Source organism: Nesoenas mayeri (genome assembly GCF_963082525.1).
Source record: "Nesoenas mayeri genome assembly, chromosome: 7".
In the NCBI taxonomy this organism is placed as follows: Eukaryota; Metazoa; Chordata; class Aves; order Columbiformes; family Columbidae; genus Nesoenas; species Nesoenas mayeri.
The window spans coordinates 20,582,527-20,600,849 of record NC_137551.1 but is presented as its reverse complement, the minus strand read 5'-3'; the positions used below and the strand labels follow the sequence as shown (position 1 = coordinate 20,600,849).

The window sequence follows — 18,323 nt, the reverse complement described above, 5'->3', positions numbered from 1 at the left end:
CAGATTACCTCTCGGCCTGCAAAACGCCTGTGGTAACAGCACCACTGTAATCACCCGAAGTAGCGACAAGCTTGAACTTACATGTATCCTCCTGCCCGGCCGGAGGGAGGCCAAGCCCGGGCGCTGCAAGACGGCGAGGCGGGCAGGTGAGGGCTGGTGGCGGGACAGGCCCGGAGGGGCCAGGGCGCCTTCCTGTGGCAGTTCAAGTCCTGCTGCCGCTGAGAGGACAAGCCCTGATGACTCCAGGTGCGAAGTCTCGGTAAACACCCCCTCCCAGCCCACCGTCATTGCAAAGCCCAGCCACCGCCCAGCAGTCGCCAGCCCTGCAGCTCAGCCCCGCCCGCCCTCACCGCCCCAGCAAGACTACAGTTCCCATCGAGCCTTTCGCCTCCGTAACATCCGCCCTCCCAGAAGGCCGCGCGACGCCGCGTACTGCCATTGGTCGGATTTGAAAAGAAGCCGCGGCCGTGCCGGTTGCGCTGTGCCGGTTGCGCTGCACCGGCGGCCGTTGCCCTCTGAGGTGAGCGGAGCGGCCTGTAGTCGGCGGGGCTCGGCGGTTGTGCCCGTCCGGCGTGGGCTCTCAGGTAAACCCGGGAGTTGCGGAGCTTTCGCTTGAGGAGAGAAGGAGGCGGTGTGAGCTGGGAAGCAGCCTGGGTGGCTTTCGTGGAGGGCGGAGCTGAGGCCGCTTCCCCTCCCTTCTCCCAGCCGCCGTCGTGGGTACCGGTGTTACGGTGGGTGAAAAGTCACGGGAGGTGTGTGAAACCTCGGTGCGTGAGAGTCGCGGGGAAAGCCCAGTATGGGGCCGTGATGCAATAAAGCATAAAGCAATGCGGCAGCGTCCTGTAAGAACGCGACAATCGTGCAAAGCCTTGAAGTGAAAGGTTAATATTTTCAGAGGGAAAAAATTCCTTCTTTTTTTTTTCTCTTTTTTTTTTTTTTTTAAATGTAAGGGCTGATGCTTAATGTTTTATATAACCTGCTATGCTTATTGTGTAGTTTGGAGCCCTTCTTGTGCTGCCTGCCACAGCTACGGGCTGTGTGTGCTGTGGCCACGCGTTGCTGCCTGTGCTGCTCTGGATCCCCTTCTCTTGGCGTGTCTGTAGCTCTAACCTGTGTTGTCATGATAAGCAGAATTACAACAACATATCCCAGTATATAAGTACCTTTCAGTGGCTACAGCCAGGCAATATACCTGTTTATACCAGAATATCTAAGGTAATTACAGTGCTGCATGATACCGCAGTCTGTATCTTGGATTCTGTGTGCTGGCAGGGATTGTACTTTACTGAGACCCAAGTTTGTATGAAAAATTTTGGTTCCATCTTTGCATATATAACTTAATGTTTGTCTTTTGCCTCTTATGTAAAAAGACATAGAATGAGAGCATAATCTTCACAAATCACACTTTGAAATAATCTTATATTTAAATCAACTAAGATGTCAGTTATCTAACAAATATGTTTCTTGTCAAGGTCTTATAAGAGTGTAGCTGATGAATAAGACTTTAGACTGTGGCAACACAGTTATATTTCCTTCCAGTAGTAGCTTATTCACAGGTCAGTGTTTGTTCACTGTGATAATATTTCAGGCCAAGTATTTCCTGGCTTTCATACAGTTGCCTGACAAAAATAAAACCTCTCGATTAGAAGAAACAAAGTAAGCATTGCTGCTTAGCTTATGTATCACTGAGATTTTTCTAGCTTCATGAAGTACTGTATCTGGCTCTTACAGGCTAGACAGGAAGACTGAGCTGTTAAGTGTTTTGACACGTGCGGGCATGTTTCAGGTTTTGAGCAGCCAGAACGTTTTTGTTCCCCCAGCATAACAGGTAATACCCCTTGAGCAAAGGGGCTTTGAATCAACCCTGGTTTGTCTATTGTTTTAATGAACACTGTGTGTTTGCCATTAGTATTTAGAGAGTCAATGCATATGCATTGCTGTAGCATAGACATGGGCATGTAGTATTAGAAGACCACTGATTTGTTGTGTCCAAAGCTTCAAAACTGTAGAAGGCCATGTGGTAGGTGTCTTATTCCTATAACAGTTGCTGCCATAGTCTGTGATATCACAGGAAAAAGCAATAGGAGGATCAAGTGCAGACAAAATATACTGATTTTTTTTTTTTTTTTTTTTTTTTTTTAGTGCAATGCATTTTTAAAGGTTATTTTAAAGTTTACCTGCCTACTATCAACACTGAATCAACGTATTTTCATTTTCTATAGCAATTATTCACTGCCCAGATTTGGAGATGCACAGAAATAATTAAATTAGGAATTAATAAATGAATTGCTGATCTGTAAAGGGACTGAAAAAATTACTCAAAAGCAATATTTTAATTTGTGCTCTGGCATGAGGTCTTCTAATTTTCTACTGTCCCCTTAATAGCCTAATGTATTTATTAGTCTTTGGAATGTTTCTCAACTCTGTCTTTTATTAAGCTACATTGTGTTATGTTTGTAATACCAACTATTTATCAGGTCCTGCAGAGATAACCATGAAGCATGGGTTATTCTTGCAATGAGCTTTTATTCTAAATTGTCACTGTAATGGGATGATGGAGAAGTGGATGTGGAACAATATGATTGTGTTGTCTGGTTTGGATTCTTTTTTTTTGTTCATATCTTCCTTGTCAGACATGATTTTTAGCAAGGTTGTAGTGTATGTGTAAGGTTTTTCCCTGGTAAACAGTTGGTTTTCACTGAGAGAAGAGGAGCTGTTCTTGTTTAATCATAATGCAAACCCCTTTGCAGACCTTCTCCCAAACTATCAGAAACTTATTATACAAATTATGAAGAGGATGAAGAAAGCTTTCTCCTTAAAGAATTTGCAGCTATCAGTCTCAATTTGACTTGTCTTCTAAGGGACTTCAGAAGCTCTACATTATGTGGTCGAAGAGCAAAAAAAATAGTTTTGCTTTATCTTACAGGATGGAACTGACTTGTGGTGATGAGAAACTTTTCAGACCATCCTATATTACTAGTGCTGAGCTGCCTCAAAGAACAGGACCATCAAATGTGGAAGATATTAAAGCAGATCTCTCTGCTGAATTTTCTTTGGCTTCTTCAAGCTCAGACACGAGCCAGGTATGAAAACTTTAATGTTAGCATTCTTTGAGGAGATATATATTTTAAATAAGCTTAGTCCTTTCGTCAGTAAGAATAGTCAGAATTTTACAGAAAAAATGAAAAGCACCTTTAATATGTTTTTAATTTGGAGAAGATAAAAAGGATTAGACTAAGTTGTGTGGCACTGCATTGATGCCTTATTGGGTGCATCAGTTTTTTGTGAATGAGGCTAATTGCTAGTTATAGAATGTTTTTGTGGGTTTTATTCTTGATCTTTAGTTCACCTGAATGTAGAGTGTGTGTATATATATACACATATGTGTTGCAAGATTATTAATTCTAAGTTATCACAGCAAACTCCTACGAGGGTGTAATCCCTTGTCAGAACTGATGTAGTGAATTACTTATGCTACCCATGTCGTCAGTCTGTTCAAATTAGCCTGATGAAAATGAAACTGCCTTAACACACTAGTTAGCAAACAAAGAATTCAGCCAAATTTCTAACTTGCTCTCTGTTTTTTTTTTTTTTTGTTTGTTTTTAATTTAAGAGGAGCACTTTGGAGTCTAAGGAACACATACAAGTTTGCCTGCGTATTAGGCCATTTACACCGTTGGAAAGAGAAAATGAATTTCAGGTGTGGCATTTAGTTTAAAATAACTTAAAAGGATTGGGGTGGTGGGGTGGTGGTGGGGTGTTTTTTCTTGTAAGCTGAGATCTTTGTATTCTTTTAACACCTACATTGCTTGTGTTTCCTTTTAATAGGACTGTGTTTCAATTGAAGACTCAACGAGCATCATACTGAAGCCTCCCAAAAATTCTTTGAGTCGACTAAGTGAAAAAACTGCTGGACAGATGATGCAGAAGTTCACTTTTTCACATGTAAATGAATTGTCCTTAAAAGTTCTTTGTTTATTCCTGGAAAAAAGTTGTTTAACTTCTATTTTTCTTCATATTAAAGACTATTGACAGTTTAAAATATATTATTTAAGATTATGTAAATGTAGAGTTTAAAAAATGATTTAAAAGTCTCTATGATTGTGTAAACAAAACAAAGATGACAGGTGTTTCTTGGTAATGCTTAGGTGTTTGGACCTGAAACAACTCAAGAAGAATTCTTTGAAGGGACCATGAAGCAACCAGTGCAAGATTTCTTAGATGGATGTAATCGTCTTATTTTTACATATGGTGTCACAAATGCTGGGAAAACCTACACATTCAAAGGTATAAGTAGAAATGCATTCTCCTTGAATTAGCTTCATTTTTTTTTTAAGTGAGGATTACTTCTAGCAGAAATACAGTGTGTTTCAAAGAGACGGACCTAATGTCAAAATGAATTGGATTTCAAATTTGGTCAGTCTTTTTGAAACACCCTGTATTATAACTTTTCGCTTTATTTAAACTGTAGGCCCTATATATACCTTGGCTTCTCTTGGATATTAATAAATATCCGTAACAAATGTCACTAAATTGTCAGAGTCATTGCCAGAATTCACATAAATATATAGTGATATTCCTTTGTAAGGCTGTAATAATTTCAACCTGGTGTGTGTGACTCTTATTTTTTCCTCCGAATATCTAGAAAGTCAGTGAGGAGAGGGAGTTAGGAAAGTATATAATCTGTATTTCAGGATTTGAAAAGTGAAGGATGAAGCAGTTTTTTAGGAGGGCTCATTCTTTGCTAGGACCTGTTACTTTGTTCAAGTTAAGTTGAATTAAAGTGGCATTATGATAAACAAAAAATGTTCAAGAAGAGATAAGGACACACAAATGTAATGTGGCAGTACTTGAATTTGCTATGCTACTTGGTTACTAGCTTGTTCTGACCTAGGCAAGACAGCTAGTGCTGTAATTGGTAAAAGCCCATCTCTCTCAGGAGTAGGAGAAATTCAGAGGCTGGAAGATGATGGTGTGAGAGTCTGAGGCAGGACAGTGGTTTCTATCCCTCTCTTTGCTCCTCTTCTTCTCTCTGTATTAGAAATCAAAGTTAAGTGAACCCTTTTTAAAACTGCATTTGGTTTCAGAAAGATCAAGTGTGCACTGAGGCTTTTGTCTCCCTTTTGCCTTTCAGGTGCATAAATAGTATGTGCTGAGAGAAGGGTCTGGGAAAGGAGCAAGTTCTCACAAGACTCCTAGAACTTTTTGTGTAGTTTGTGGAACTACTACAGGACTATGGCTGGGAGATCAGTTGTTAGTTGTATTTCGGGGTTACTTAATTGGAGAGAAGTGAAGGCAGCCTAAGAAATGTGACTGAAAAACTGCAAATCTATATTAAATGTCTCTTGACTGTGGTTTGTTTGGGTTGTTTTTCTTCAGGCCAAGCTTATGCAGAATACCCCAGCAGGTTTTTTTTTGTTTTGTGATGGTGTGGGTTTTTTTTTATTATTATATGTTCCTTACTCTCTAAGAACATGAGCTGTTGCTGAAAGCCAAATACCTTTCAGAACACTCTAACACTTCTGTGACTGTAAGAATACAAAAAACCCCACTGTTTCATGCTGTAAAAAGGCCTCCAAATCTCTCGTGTATGCCCTGAGATTAAATTGCTTATCTTTCTGTATTCATTTATCTGTATAACTTGCTCACAGTAATAATTAGTCTTTCTTTGGTATGTTTCTTTCAGGGACAGAAGATGATGTTGGTATTCTGCCAAGGACTATGGATATGTTGTTCAAAAGTATTCAAGGAAAGCTATATACAGCAATGGATCTCAAACCCCATCGGTGTAGAGATTATATAAAGCTGACTAAAGACCAAGTGAGAGAAGAAACTGCTATTAAAAATTCAATACTTCGGCTAACAAAAGAGGTAGAGGAGTGCGGCTTTTTATACTGATGGATACAGGGATATTTAGATTGCTCGGTGTTACCCTGTGTATTTTTTCAGTGGGAAGATACCATCTGTATTTAAGTGTGGCTATGTCTATTTGCTGTCAGCCAGCTATTCAAAGTAGCAGCAAAGTGAGGAGCAGAGCTGATGAATCCTTTTCTCCTGTGGCTGAGTATTTGATAGGATGTAAACTCTAAGCTTTTCTTTTTTCTGTAGCTTGGGCACCTGATAATTTGTCTTTGGTTACTAGTGCTTAATAAAGACTTATTGCAAATAGCCTCTTCATCTGTGGGGATGCTAGTAGGTCTGTTCTTTTAAATGATTTACTGTCTTTCAGAATACTTGGAAGAAGTTAATGATTTTGAGGTTGTTCCCCTATTCCAGTTTGGAAAACATCCTCAAAGGAGGCAAATGGTCTTTATTTTTTAACAGATTCCTGTTGAGTAGTCTAGAAATACACTTAAATTTCATGAGTTGCCTGGAATTCTAATGCTGTTTAGTCCAATTACAGTTATAGGGAAATTATATTTCATGTAAGCATACCTTAAATTCTGAAGTGAATAATATAAAAAGAACTGAAGATAGGCCAGGAATTAGAACTAGAAAGAGATTACTGTGCTTTTTTATCTTTAACAAAAAGAATTAAGCATCTTCCAAGTGCTATGCTAGGTTATAATGGTGTTCTGGCTGTTGTAGGATGAAATATATTTGTTAACTTGATTTATTTATTTTTTTAAATCCATGAGTTATTAATTGTTAACTGGACTTTTCCAGTCTGGAAAGCAGGTGGCAGCAAAGCTCTTTAAGACTTTACCTCAAAAGCACAGGCATATGCTAAATCTAGCTCTAGCAGTCTTTATGGATTTCAGAAAACTCCGTCACATTTGTGTTTGAATACACATATATGTCCTCCCTAGTTTCTGGGTTTAACTCTGGCTATAAAAAAAATAATTCAGCTCATCAATTTGGTAGCAAAGTTTGCATCCACTTCAACAGAGACAGATTTGGGTAGGTGTTTCACATGTGTAAAGCTTAAATGTAAAAGGTTTGATTACATGAATATTTAAATTTCAGGAATCGCTTCATGGAATCCCAGCTTTACATGAGAGATACTTGTGACAAAATATTGAGAGAGAAAAAAAAAAAGCTCAACTCAAACTACATCTTTGGGGTTTTTGTGTTGTGGGTTTTTTTTGTAATACATGTTTCTTCAGCATACTGGTTTTGGCAATGAGTTGCATTTTTTTTTTTTTTTTTTTTGCAGTTCTGTGCCTAAAAAAAAAAAGTTTAAAAAAGCCCTAACACTGAGAATGGAGTGTATGTCTATGAAACCTCATAAGCTTTAGTTGTAGGGGTTTATGTTGCCCCCCCCCCCCTTTTTTTTTTTTCTTTTTAAGAGCTCAGAGGAAGATACTTTTCCTTTTCTTTTGAAAACTGAGACTCTATTTTGGCTATGAAAGGCTCCCACAGCCTGTATCATGAAGCAGTTAATTACTCACTTGGTTTTTTAAGTGGATGAGTGTTCTATGTTTACCTCTGTTTCTGAGGGTTGACCTAGTAAACTGTAAGATATTGAATCCTGGTTTACCAGATACTAGTAATAAAAAAAAAAAAAACAAAACTGGTCTCTCTGGATTCAGTAGGTTAAGAGTAATGTGTAAACGGTTACTGGACTCCTGCAAATAATCCTGTTAAATCACCCTGTTTCTGTATGGGCTACCACCACTCTATTTTTCTGTGGCTTGCTTTTTTTTCTGGTTCAGCAAGCTGAAATGCTATATACTGTGATAGGGCTTGATGTAATAAAAGTGTCAGGAATGAATGTCAAGGTAAGAACAGCCCTTCCAACAGAACTGTACAGGTGCATTGAACTAGTCATGATGTGTAGCCAGGAACTTTGTACTGACATATTGCAACTATGCTGTATTCCTATCTAGTAGGACAACAGAGCTGTTACAAAAGTAACTGGTGCTGTACTGGTGGAGTACTGTCAACAAAATATCTTAAATTCTCTCTTCTCTTTTGTAGGTAGACCATCAAAATAGCTTTGACAACAATGGACCAGTTGATTATAAGGGTATGTTTTACATTAAACAATTGCAATCAAAGCTGGCAAACATGCTTTCTGAAGGTCAATAACTGACTTCTGGCCTATGTTAATAATGAAATGACTACTTAGCATTTTTATATGCTTGTGTATTAGATAGTGAGCAAGTTATCTGGGCAGAAAACACAAGGATAAAGTGGTTAGAAGAATCCCTGGACAGGCATTAAATGAGATGGAACTGTAGCAAGGAAAAGTAGTACTACTTATGCTCTGGGTCCTAGTGATATCCTGACAGTCTTTTGGAGTACCTATATGGAATCAGATAAACCTAATTCTAACATTTAAAAACTACCTAAGTAATAGGTTCACTTTAAAAAGTTAGAATGAAGTGTACTTGTCAGTTTAATTCTGTTTTCTGAAGATATTGAAGAGATTTGAATAATCCAAGCTGTACATGTTTGATAGAATTTGCAAGTGGAAAAGGAAGTGATAGAGTAGGTGTCTCTTGTGAATATGTAGGTTAAGCACATGACTCCCAGATACTTAAGAAGAAAAGGGGTGGGAAATACAGTGATTTTGTTGTTGTTGTTGTTTTGTTTAGTGTGTTTTTTAGAAGGCTATTCTGATATCAGTTTTTGGTTGTTAATTTTTTAAATTGAATTCACTTTACTAGGCCTATATTAACTTGTAATGTTTTGTACTTGGCAGGTGTAGAAGAACTCTTAAATGACCCGGAACAATCTAGCACAACTGTGAAAAACTATGTTAAGTTTTCTGTTTGGATTTCATTTTTTGAGATTTACAATGAAGGTTTTTATGATCTTCTGATTCCTACATCAAATTACAAGAAGAGAAAAACACTACGTCTTGCTCAAGATGTTAAGGGATGTTCTTATTTAAAAGGTGATTAGAATACATTGCAAATTGCCAAACGTGTAACTTGAAAATTCAGTCTTTCTCTAATAATGTCTCTTCCTAGATTAGGAAACTCCTAACTGCATTCACTGTGGCAGTAGAAGTGTCTATGTTAAGTACAAAAGGCAACAATCTATGTACATAGAAGTATCTGTACTTTTAATAGTGTTTTCTCTTTATTCTTGACTATGACTCTTAAAAGCCTGTATGCACTCCACTGCCTTGATATTTCTTTGAATTGGAGAAATAGTGAAAACAACTGATAAATTTGTTAGTAATTTGTTTCCATTTTCTTAAAAAAGATACTCCAGAAATTCTTGACTATAGTTATAATTAGCTCAACAGTTTGGGGTTTTTTTGGTTTTGTTTTTTTTTTTTTTTAGTATTTTAAGTAGAGAAACAGACTTCTGAGAATATGTGAGGAAGTTCAGTCTGACTACAAATTACATTTTCAGTACTCTTGTTTGATCAAACCTGTGATGTAATTTGTTTTGGGTTGGGAAGGGTGGGGAATTAAGAGTTCAAAAATAACGGTTCAGTATTTGTTTCTGGTCATAGAAAAAATAGGATTTGAAACCTGTTTGCTTTGTTACAGGTTCTTTGTACAATCAAGACACCAATTCTAGATGAAAGGCTTTTTTTGCAGGTGTTTGTCCTACTGCTTTTATCTTTCATATGCCAGGCTATAGATTCAAAAACCTGAACTGGATGATAAACCCAGCTCCTTAATTTCTTCAAACACTAGAAAATGTGTGAAGTATGAAATAGTCTGCTTTGAACTATGCTTCAACATAATCTCTTTTTTATAAATCTTGGAAATGTAAGGCTGTTCCTGATGTTATTGAGGCATACCAATTAATGATTTTCCTGGTCACAGCTAGTATTTTTGCTAGTACAATTCTGGTGACCTCTAGTTCAAGAGGCCATAATGTTTATCTTAAAAGTTCTATTAGCAGGATTGTAGGTATTTACTCTAGTACATACCAAGATGACATATAGTCGTCATGTTGCAGACATAATTCTTTCTTCACTGATCTTTTTCAGTTGATGGCACTGAAATATGTCCATAGTTTCCCCCTCCCTCAAGGTTGTAGCCTAAAACAGAGAAGCTGTCCAGGTAGAATTCTGTCTTGATGACTATGAATGTAGGGCTTTCATACTTATAATAGACCCTACCTTTTGGCTTTTCAGTGTTTAGTCTAAGGTTTCTCACTTAATTTGGATGGAATGTATTTTTGTGTGCTAATAGAATGAAATGATGCAATATACTTGTCCTTCCTTTCCCAGGGAAGGAAGAATCTTGATCTTAATTGTCATCATATAAGTTCTGTCTGAAGTAGGCTTAGTAAAACATTCGTGTGTCTCAAGTAAATGTATTATTTGTGGTGTGCATACATTATCCCCTAATACCTCCTTTCTTTTTTGATAATGATATTTACAAGATTACCATGTTTGTTCTTTCTAAAGATCTGCAGTGGGTTCAGATTTGTGATTCTAAAGAAGCTTTTAAACTTCTAGAACTGGGATTGAAACACCAGAGTACTGCAAGCACAAAACTGAATACTTCCTCCAGCAGAAGGTGAGAAACCATTTGAGTAACATTGGGCATAGAATAGTGTGTGTGAGGAATAAGGAACTAAAATGTGTCTTGTGGCTTTTAGGAGGATAAAAGGCCTTAACGAGGTCTGGATAACTAGGTTTCAGTTTTGGCATTTTGTAGCAGTAATGTGTCCCAATGTTTCGAGCCATAAGGATTAAATCTTTCAATAAGATGAACATATACAAAAGCTAACAGCATTTTATCAAATACTCTGCTTCAAGCAAATGCACTGATCTTTATTCTATTTAAATGTCTGAGGAAAAAAAGCAAAAGTAGTGCTACATAAATATACCTTTAAAAGCTTGTTTCTGATGGAATATATGCTTAGATGTGTTGATAGGTTCAACAATGTTTTGAAAAGATGTTGTGGAGGCCAAACATATTTTGCAAGTATTGGTCTACTTTACTACTTTGCTGATTTTTAAATCTCTCCTTTTAGTCACAGTGTATTCACGGTTAAGATACTGAAAATTGAAGATACAGGAATACAACGAGTGACCCGAGTCAACGAGTAAGTTCAGAGCAGAGTCAATCTACTCTTTTGTGATTAAGTTGTCAATTATCTTCCATGTTGGTGTACTAGTACTGCACTATGTAACCTAGTGCTCCCTGGTAGAACCTCATGTGTATGTGGTGGTTTCCCCATGTTCTACACTCATACAATACTTGGCCATCTACCTCAAGCCATCAGGTTGCAACACTGTTCTGTATCTTGTCCCCTCTGCTTAGTACAGAGTTCTGCTAGCCTGCTATAACTGTGAATTCATCTAAGCCCTCAGAAGGAAGAGAACAGGGAGGAAAATTAGGAAGCATGTGAGGAAGGGTCTGGGAGGAAGTAGTGTGAAATTTGATAGGGGAGACAACATTGAAAAGGGTGAAAGGGTTTACGCAGATAAGACCAAGTAATTCTTCCTCTAAGTAATCATTTTAAAAAGTGAATAACTTGTGTGTGTTCTAAGGTAAGTAAACAGAATTTTCCTTACCTGCTTTCAGACTGTCAATGTGTGACCTTGCTGGTTCGGAAAGATATACCAAGACCCGCAATGAAGGTGACAGATTGAAAGAGAGTGGAAATATAAACACCTCTCTTCTGACTCTCCGCAAGTGTATTAATGCACTCAAGAGCTGTCAACAGGCTAAGTAAGTTGTTTTATGAATTGCAAACTGGTTGTAGTTTTTAGGTATTGCCTACAGTGTTTCAAAGTTATTGTTTAATATACACAATGCTAGTACTAAGTTTTTGGTAGAGAAGATGTACAGACTTGTAAATTCTATACTGTAAAGTCTTGTTATACCAAAGTTATATTCAGTTTTCTTTGTTTTGCTCTTTAAATCAATCAAATTCTAACATCCTTTAAATATACTGTCATAGATACTAGCAAATGAACTTTCTTCTTCTGCGCTTAGTTTTTCAAACAAACTCTGGAATAAGTTCAAAACCCTTCTCTTACTAGTGTCATAGTAAGGGTCAAATTTTCAGCCTTTTATTAGACCTTTGTGAACTAACTAAATTTTCATTCTAATGTAACATTTTTCATCAGCAGGCTATTGCTGTGCTATCATAACTGTGTGCTCTTTGATAAAATTTGTCTGTTTTTCCTAAATCTTGTCGCAACTTTAACACTCTCCTCCTGATCTAGCTAACCACATACAAAAGCAAGCCTTCCCACTGTTTATGCCCCAGTTCAAGTATCTAAATAAGAGTGAAATAAGAAAAGCTAGCTGTCTAAAACCAGTACAATATATAGCCACAGCTGGATGTAGCTGTCCAGGAACTGCTTTCCCCACAGGTTCTCATTTGAAGATCTATTTCCATCTGAGAAGTTAAATGAACTCTGTCTGCTGATTGATATGCCCAGATGTGCTTTGCCAAATTCACTTACTGTGTAACACTGATCCTGACAGCCTATTCAAGGTCTGTCATAACTTAAGATGATGAAGCTTTGCTAGCTTGTGTTCCTGATTTATCCTATTTTTTTTTTTTTTAATTTACAGTCTTTTTATCTTCCTGTTCTTTCCAGATAGAGCACGTTAAAACTAGCAGCTGCTTACAGGGCTGTTAATGTATTCACAATGTCTTTTTCTGATCCTAATAACTTGGAATTTTAACAATATAGAAGAAATGTTTTGAGGCATGATCTGTTGAAGCATTAATGGATGCCCCTTGCAAGTTGAATAGGAAGGAGTAACTTTCTTAAAATTATTCTTGTTTATCAGTCCTGCAGCAAAGCTCCTTATGAGCTGTATATGTATTCTGGTAGGAATCTTGCTGAGTTCTGTAGCATTTCCATATAACTGAATAGCCATCATGTGCCTGAAATGCAAGCGACCTGTTCAGTGGCAGGTGCGTGTTTAGTCATGTTTTATGAATTCTCGTAAAATTTCCTATAAGCGTCAAAAACTAAATCACTAGCTTTTAAATTCAAGGGCACAACTTCTGATTCAGGAAATGCCAAACTGCTGGGAGATTAGGGAAACAATTGTGAAAGTTATCTCCATGTGTTTGGTTTACACTCATTTTCTTGCTTAGGCACTTGCTTTTGTCCATTCTCAGAGGCAGGATATACTGAGTGAGAGATCTCTGGTAATGTTGGATACTGCATGCCTAGAACTAGATACATCCTTTTCATGAATATGGAAAGGAAGAGAGAGATGAGATATAGTTCGGTGTAGCATAAGGCTATGTGACCTACCCTAGGCTAAATGTTGAACGGGCTTTTGGTCTAACTGCTCTCATCAGACATAATGATAAAGCAGCAGCAGTCACCACAGCCATGCAATCTCTTCACAAACAGCTGTGTCTAGTCCAAAACAATTTTAATTGATTTAAAGACTACTGCTTTTGTAAATATTTTTAACTCTTCAGGCTGGATTGCATTTACACTAACCAGAAATTATCAAACTTCTGGTCATCTGTTCTTTTGTCTTTAAAGGTTGCAGCAGCACATATCCTTTCGGGAAAGTAAGTTAACTCATTTTCTTCAAGGATTCTTCACTGGAAAGGGGAAGGTATACATGATAGTAAACATAAGCCAATGTGCTTCAGCATATGATGAAACACTCAATGTGCTAAAGTTCTCAGCAATTGCACAAAAGGTAAGTGTGTTGTAGTTTGTTGATTAGTACTTCTGAATTGCACTTGAAGAGCAGGTTCTCTCACTTCTAAGAATATGAATTTAGTTACTGGATTTTTCTGTCTCATTGCAGTAATATTTTCTAGTTATTCCTAGTCAGGCTTTATTTTTTTTTGTAAAGCTTTTAAAAAGGCTTTAATAGACTGACTTTTTTTCTTTGGATTATGGGAGTGGGAGCATCTCCTACTGAAAATCCATAGTTCCTATAAAATGTCTAGCCTAAAAAGACACTTGCTGTATTTGGAAGAAATTTCTCAAGATCTAGGGAGATTTTTTTCCTCTGTGCTTGTAACATGCTGACACCCAGGAGCAATTCTAGCTGTCCAATAAACTACTGCTATCTTAATTTGGAGTATTGCTCACCTGAAATATTGACAAAAACAGGCTGAGCACCAAAGAGTTTGAAAGGTCATTTCTATGTCCATAGAGGCTTCACTGGGAATGTGGAGGTGAAGCAGAATGAGTAGAAGTACAGTGATATAACCCTGGTGAGGCTGGAAGATGAAAGTATTGAGGATCAGTGCTCTAAACTTAATGGAAGCAATGGGAAACATCTGTTGACAGTTAGGTATGTTCAAATGACAGGAGACCCTTTAGAGTGTTGGCTCATCTCCTCAGGTTAAGTAAAATACCAGAAGTAGTAGAGTGTAAGGGTGATTCAGCTGTTCAAGAATGAATTTGTAGGATGACACTTGTGTAACTCAACTGGAAACTCCAAGTGTAAGAAATACAGAAATTTGTTGGTGCATGATGTGGTGGCTCTCTTGTAGGTTGTCAAGCTAGTGGAAGCTGGTGTTCCTGGGATCAAAAGAAGGGTTAGACTAAAGTGACTCTTTTGTACTCTAGCTGAAAATTGGTCTAAATAGTGACTCTGAGCAGAGAGGATAGGTGGCTGTGGCAATACTATGCTCAGGAGGGCTACAGGAAAGTGCAACAGGTATCTCTTGGAAGTACCAGTAGAGGTATAAAAAATACTGATGTTCTTTATTTTCTGAGTAGGTTTTAGTTATGGACACGTCTATTCTTCCTCAAGATCAGTCATTTGGACAGAAATCAGCAAGAGAATCATCATTACTTAGTGACACTAAAATGCAGGTCCCAAGGAAAACAGCTACTGTCTTATGGGACAGAAGCCTAGAAGATGTGATTGAAGCTGATGATGAGATGGAGGAACAACATAATATGTCAAGAGAAGAAGCAGCGCAGACAGATGAAGAGAGAGTTCTTATTGGAAAACAAGACTATATGGTATGTGCCAGGACTACTTTAAGAATTAGTGTAGCACGGAGTCTTGAAGCAAGGTATTTTCCTAGTTTCTCTCACCTCTCAACTATCTTCTTTTTTTTCTAATCACCCTCATTCTGCCTAAATCCAGTGTTAAGAACTAAAAGTGGGATTACTTATGACTAAATGCCTATTGTGGGAAAACTCTGAAATAAGTGTCTAAATACATACAGAACAGTAAGAATTGCAGATTCAGCTTTCTCTCCTTTTGGTGACCTATGGTCAATGCACAGCAAGTATTACTTGTTTTTTAGCAATACAGGAGGCTGTTCCTTTGTATTCCATGCACAAGAAAACTCTGAAAACAGTTCGAGGAACAGCAATTTTAGTTACTTGTAGGAAAGACAAGGAAGAGGTAACAGAGGACTAGAGACTGTTTTGTGGAAGTTTCATTGATAGTGTCCCAGAAATGAACATCTGGGAAAACATACAAATCCTGTGGAGCTTAAGCCTGTTTTTTTTAAGGCAACTTCAAGAATTCTTGTAATAAACTTAATATTCTTTGCTAATGCCTGCTCTGTGCAAACTTATAAATTGCTGTGTTAGTACCAAAAAGATATTTCAATCTACTCATGAATCCTCCTGTTTTTGAATAAGCTAATAAAAGAACTGGAAGAATTTTGCAAGCTGGAAGAATAAAGTATAATTGTAGTGTTTGAGGAACGCGAAAAAAAAATCTCACTTCTGGGAAACGATTTCTTTATATAAAAACTTAATACTAATGGTAATTCTAGGCGCTGCTAAGTCTCCTAGAAGAGCTGAAAAACAAACTTATTACTGAAAAGAAGAATAAGATACTGCTGGAACTAAAAATTCGTGAAGAAGTGACACAAGAATTTACCCACTATTTTGCTAAGCGGGAAAAAGATTTTGAGTAAGTTAGCTTTAAGTGGTTTTAAAGTTACTGGTTTAAAAAATGAAAGTGAATTAACTTATTTCTTAAACCTGTCTCTTGGCTGTAAGAGACCACATTCTTCTGCTAGACTTATTGCCTTTTTTAATAGATCAATTTGTTTGGACTATGATTTCAGGAAAAATACTGTATAGGAAAGGCCTTGTTTTTTTGGGGGGCGGATAGGGGTGTAACCTGTAAACAGCGTTTGTTCCTGCAGAGCTCTGCCTAAGAGAAGAGCTTTGGTAGGATGTCTACAGAAAGAGTACACTTGCACATTCTTTAGTTAACACAGTGATATTCCAAACAGGTGTTCTGGCTCAAGAAGCTTGGGAAAAAATGCTTGTAGTTAAATATTGTCCATAATCTGCATATATATTTGTGTTCCCCTCCATCTTCAGAAGAGTGAGTGGGGGGAAATATACTTCTGTTTTGGTGTAGCAACACTGTTTTCTGTGTTGTTCTATCGTGCCAATTTTTTTTTTTTTTTCTAAAAAAAGTATGATTATAGGCAACTGTACTAATAACTTCTTAGCAGTTCATGCTGGCTAGCTTGTTGCTGACTTATTTTTCCTACTATAGAGAGTACCTCTCTCAAGAGCGAGAACTCCTTGAAGAAAATTCTGATAGGCGTCTGGAAATCTTCAAGGAACTTGTAAATGGTTATACTGAAAATACAGATGAAGAAGATAAATTGAAGGATCAGCCTTGCAGTGAACAAGCTGAACCTCTGGTATTTTTATCTGCCCTCAATAACATTCCTTTTATTAACTACCTGTTAGGGTGATGATATGTCTCAAGGGTTAGAAGGATGGCTTCAAGGAATTGCAAGCTGTGTAACTGTAGCCACAGCAAGATGTGTTTATCACATTTAATAGGAGTAGTTGCTGAACCTCAGGTATACATTTAGGAATCTTTGGGGTTTTCTGCACTTCTGCAACAAAGTAAAAATTACTATATTCAAAGAAACTGGGAGAAAAGCTGCCGTTATGGTATAAACACTGTTGCATTAAATGTCTATTTAAAGTATTTGAAGCTGACTTCTTAGGCTGTACTGTACTGGTCCCAGAGACTTTTTCTTTAAGGCTATTGAAGCTACAATTGAAGTAATGAGAATTGTGTATACGCTTAAGCCATATCTAGACTCTTAAACTGAGACCAGCTCTTCTGAGTGTGGAAACCTTTGTTTTTAGAAAACACAGATGAAAGATATAAAGTCATTGTTTTGTTTACAACTTAATTTGACCACAAACTTACTTCACTTCACAAACTTTTACAGATACATGAAAACTTCAGATGTTATTAAATGCTATAAAAATAAAATAGCTATTGATACTGGAGACTTGTGTGTGAAGGTAGACAAATTGATGATCAAATTGCATATGAACCCACAACATGACTTTGAAGCCAGAATTAACTGTACTTATTTGTTTGAATTCATAATGGTCTTCCAATTTTTCTGTAGAAATAATGACTATTGTGTAATTTGCTATTTCTAAATGGATATAAATTATCTTTCAGGATGAAGAACATAACATAGGGCCAGGCACCTACATTGATCTTGAAGGCATTATTGATTCTCTGCACAATGATGTCACTGATATCAAAAAGCAAGCAGAAGAAGCACACAGGTACATTGTGTCTCTAGATGAACCGCAGAAGGCTATAGGTTGGCTTGAAAAACAACTGGGAAAAACTACCACTGAACTAATTAAGACCAAAGAAGAGCTGACAAAGAAAACCGATGAACTATTAAAAACTGAACAACAACTGACTCAGAAAACCAAAGGTAAGCTGGGTGTATGCGTGATGCGAAAGACAGAAAAAAGAAATGACAGACTGCTGTAAAATAGAAATAAGTAGAAGGCAACATGAAAAAAAAATCAATTTATTCAAAAGCTATGGGGTACTGTTTAGTGCTGGAGTTAGGTTAGGTTTGGACTCGATGATCCTGAGGGTCTCTTCCAACTGAAATGATTCTATGAGATACCAGTAGATCTGGAAAAATGGATTAGTGAGTGAACTATCTAATAGCTGTTTATTTGATGCAAGTTTCTTTTCCTATTACAGACTTTGAAATGCAGATGATTAAATTGGATGAGTCTGCTGAGCAGCTTAAAGAAGCAACTGAGGTAACTTTGTCAAGGAAAAACTTGTGTGGAATTACTTGCTTTAATACAAAAATAAAGTAGTTTAAAATGATACTATAGTATACTTATAGCAATTTTTATATCAAGTGTAGCTTTACTGGTCTTGCTTCTAAATGCGTGATATAGCTTAACACTGACTGAACTATATTTTTTTTCCCAAGAAAATGAATACACAGAATAAAAGGATTCAAGAACTAATGAACATCGTGGAGCAAAAGGAGGATGTTATTACAAGACTACAAGATTTGATATCCCATTTAGAAGAAACAATAAAAGACTATGTAAGTCTTAAACATCTCAAGTTTCTTTATACAAAACCCTAAATATATGCTTATAATGGATTTAACTACTTGGAAAGTTGAAAGTTTCTATAAGTAATTGCTCTTTGCTTGAAATGGTAGCACATGAA

At 37.1% G+C, this 18,323-nt stretch overlaps 1 protein-coding gene across 1 annotated transcript in view; it reads left to right on the top strand.

Annotated features, from left to right (window-relative positions):
- Positions 1-549: 549 nt before the first annotated feature.
- KIF20B (kinesin family member 20B) overlaps positions 550-18,323 on the top strand; it is a gene marked incomplete at its 3' end in the record, with an annotated part of 39,030 nt that continues 21,256 nt past the window's right edge. The window contains exons 1-18 of the mRNA XM_080347640.1: positions 550-584; positions 2,927-3,083; positions 3,614-3,700; positions 3,829-3,945; positions 4,149-4,287; positions 5,687-5,871; positions 7,921-7,969; positions 8,648-8,842; positions 10,322-10,433; positions 10,894-10,965; positions 11,448-11,594; positions 13,388-13,550; positions 14,588-14,836; positions 15,607-15,746; positions 16,347-16,497; positions 17,286-17,562; positions 17,835-17,896; positions 18,076-18,195. Of these exons, the coding sequence (XP_080203766.1) occupies positions 2,928-3,083; positions 3,614-3,700; positions 3,829-3,945; positions 4,149-4,287; positions 5,687-5,871; positions 7,921-7,969; positions 8,648-8,842; positions 10,322-10,433; positions 10,894-10,965; positions 11,448-11,594; positions 13,388-13,550; positions 14,588-14,836; positions 15,607-15,746; positions 16,347-16,497; positions 17,286-17,562; positions 17,835-17,896; positions 18,076-18,195 (2,421 nt within the window). The 5' untranslated portion in view covers positions 550-584; position 2,927. The remainder of the gene's footprint in view (positions 585-2,926; positions 3,084-3,613; positions 3,701-3,828; positions 3,946-4,148; positions 4,288-5,686; positions 5,872-7,920; positions 7,970-8,647; positions 8,843-10,321; positions 10,434-10,893; positions 10,966-11,447; positions 11,595-13,387; positions 13,551-14,587; positions 14,837-15,606; positions 15,747-16,346; positions 16,498-17,285; positions 17,563-17,834; positions 17,897-18,075; positions 18,196-18,323) is intronic.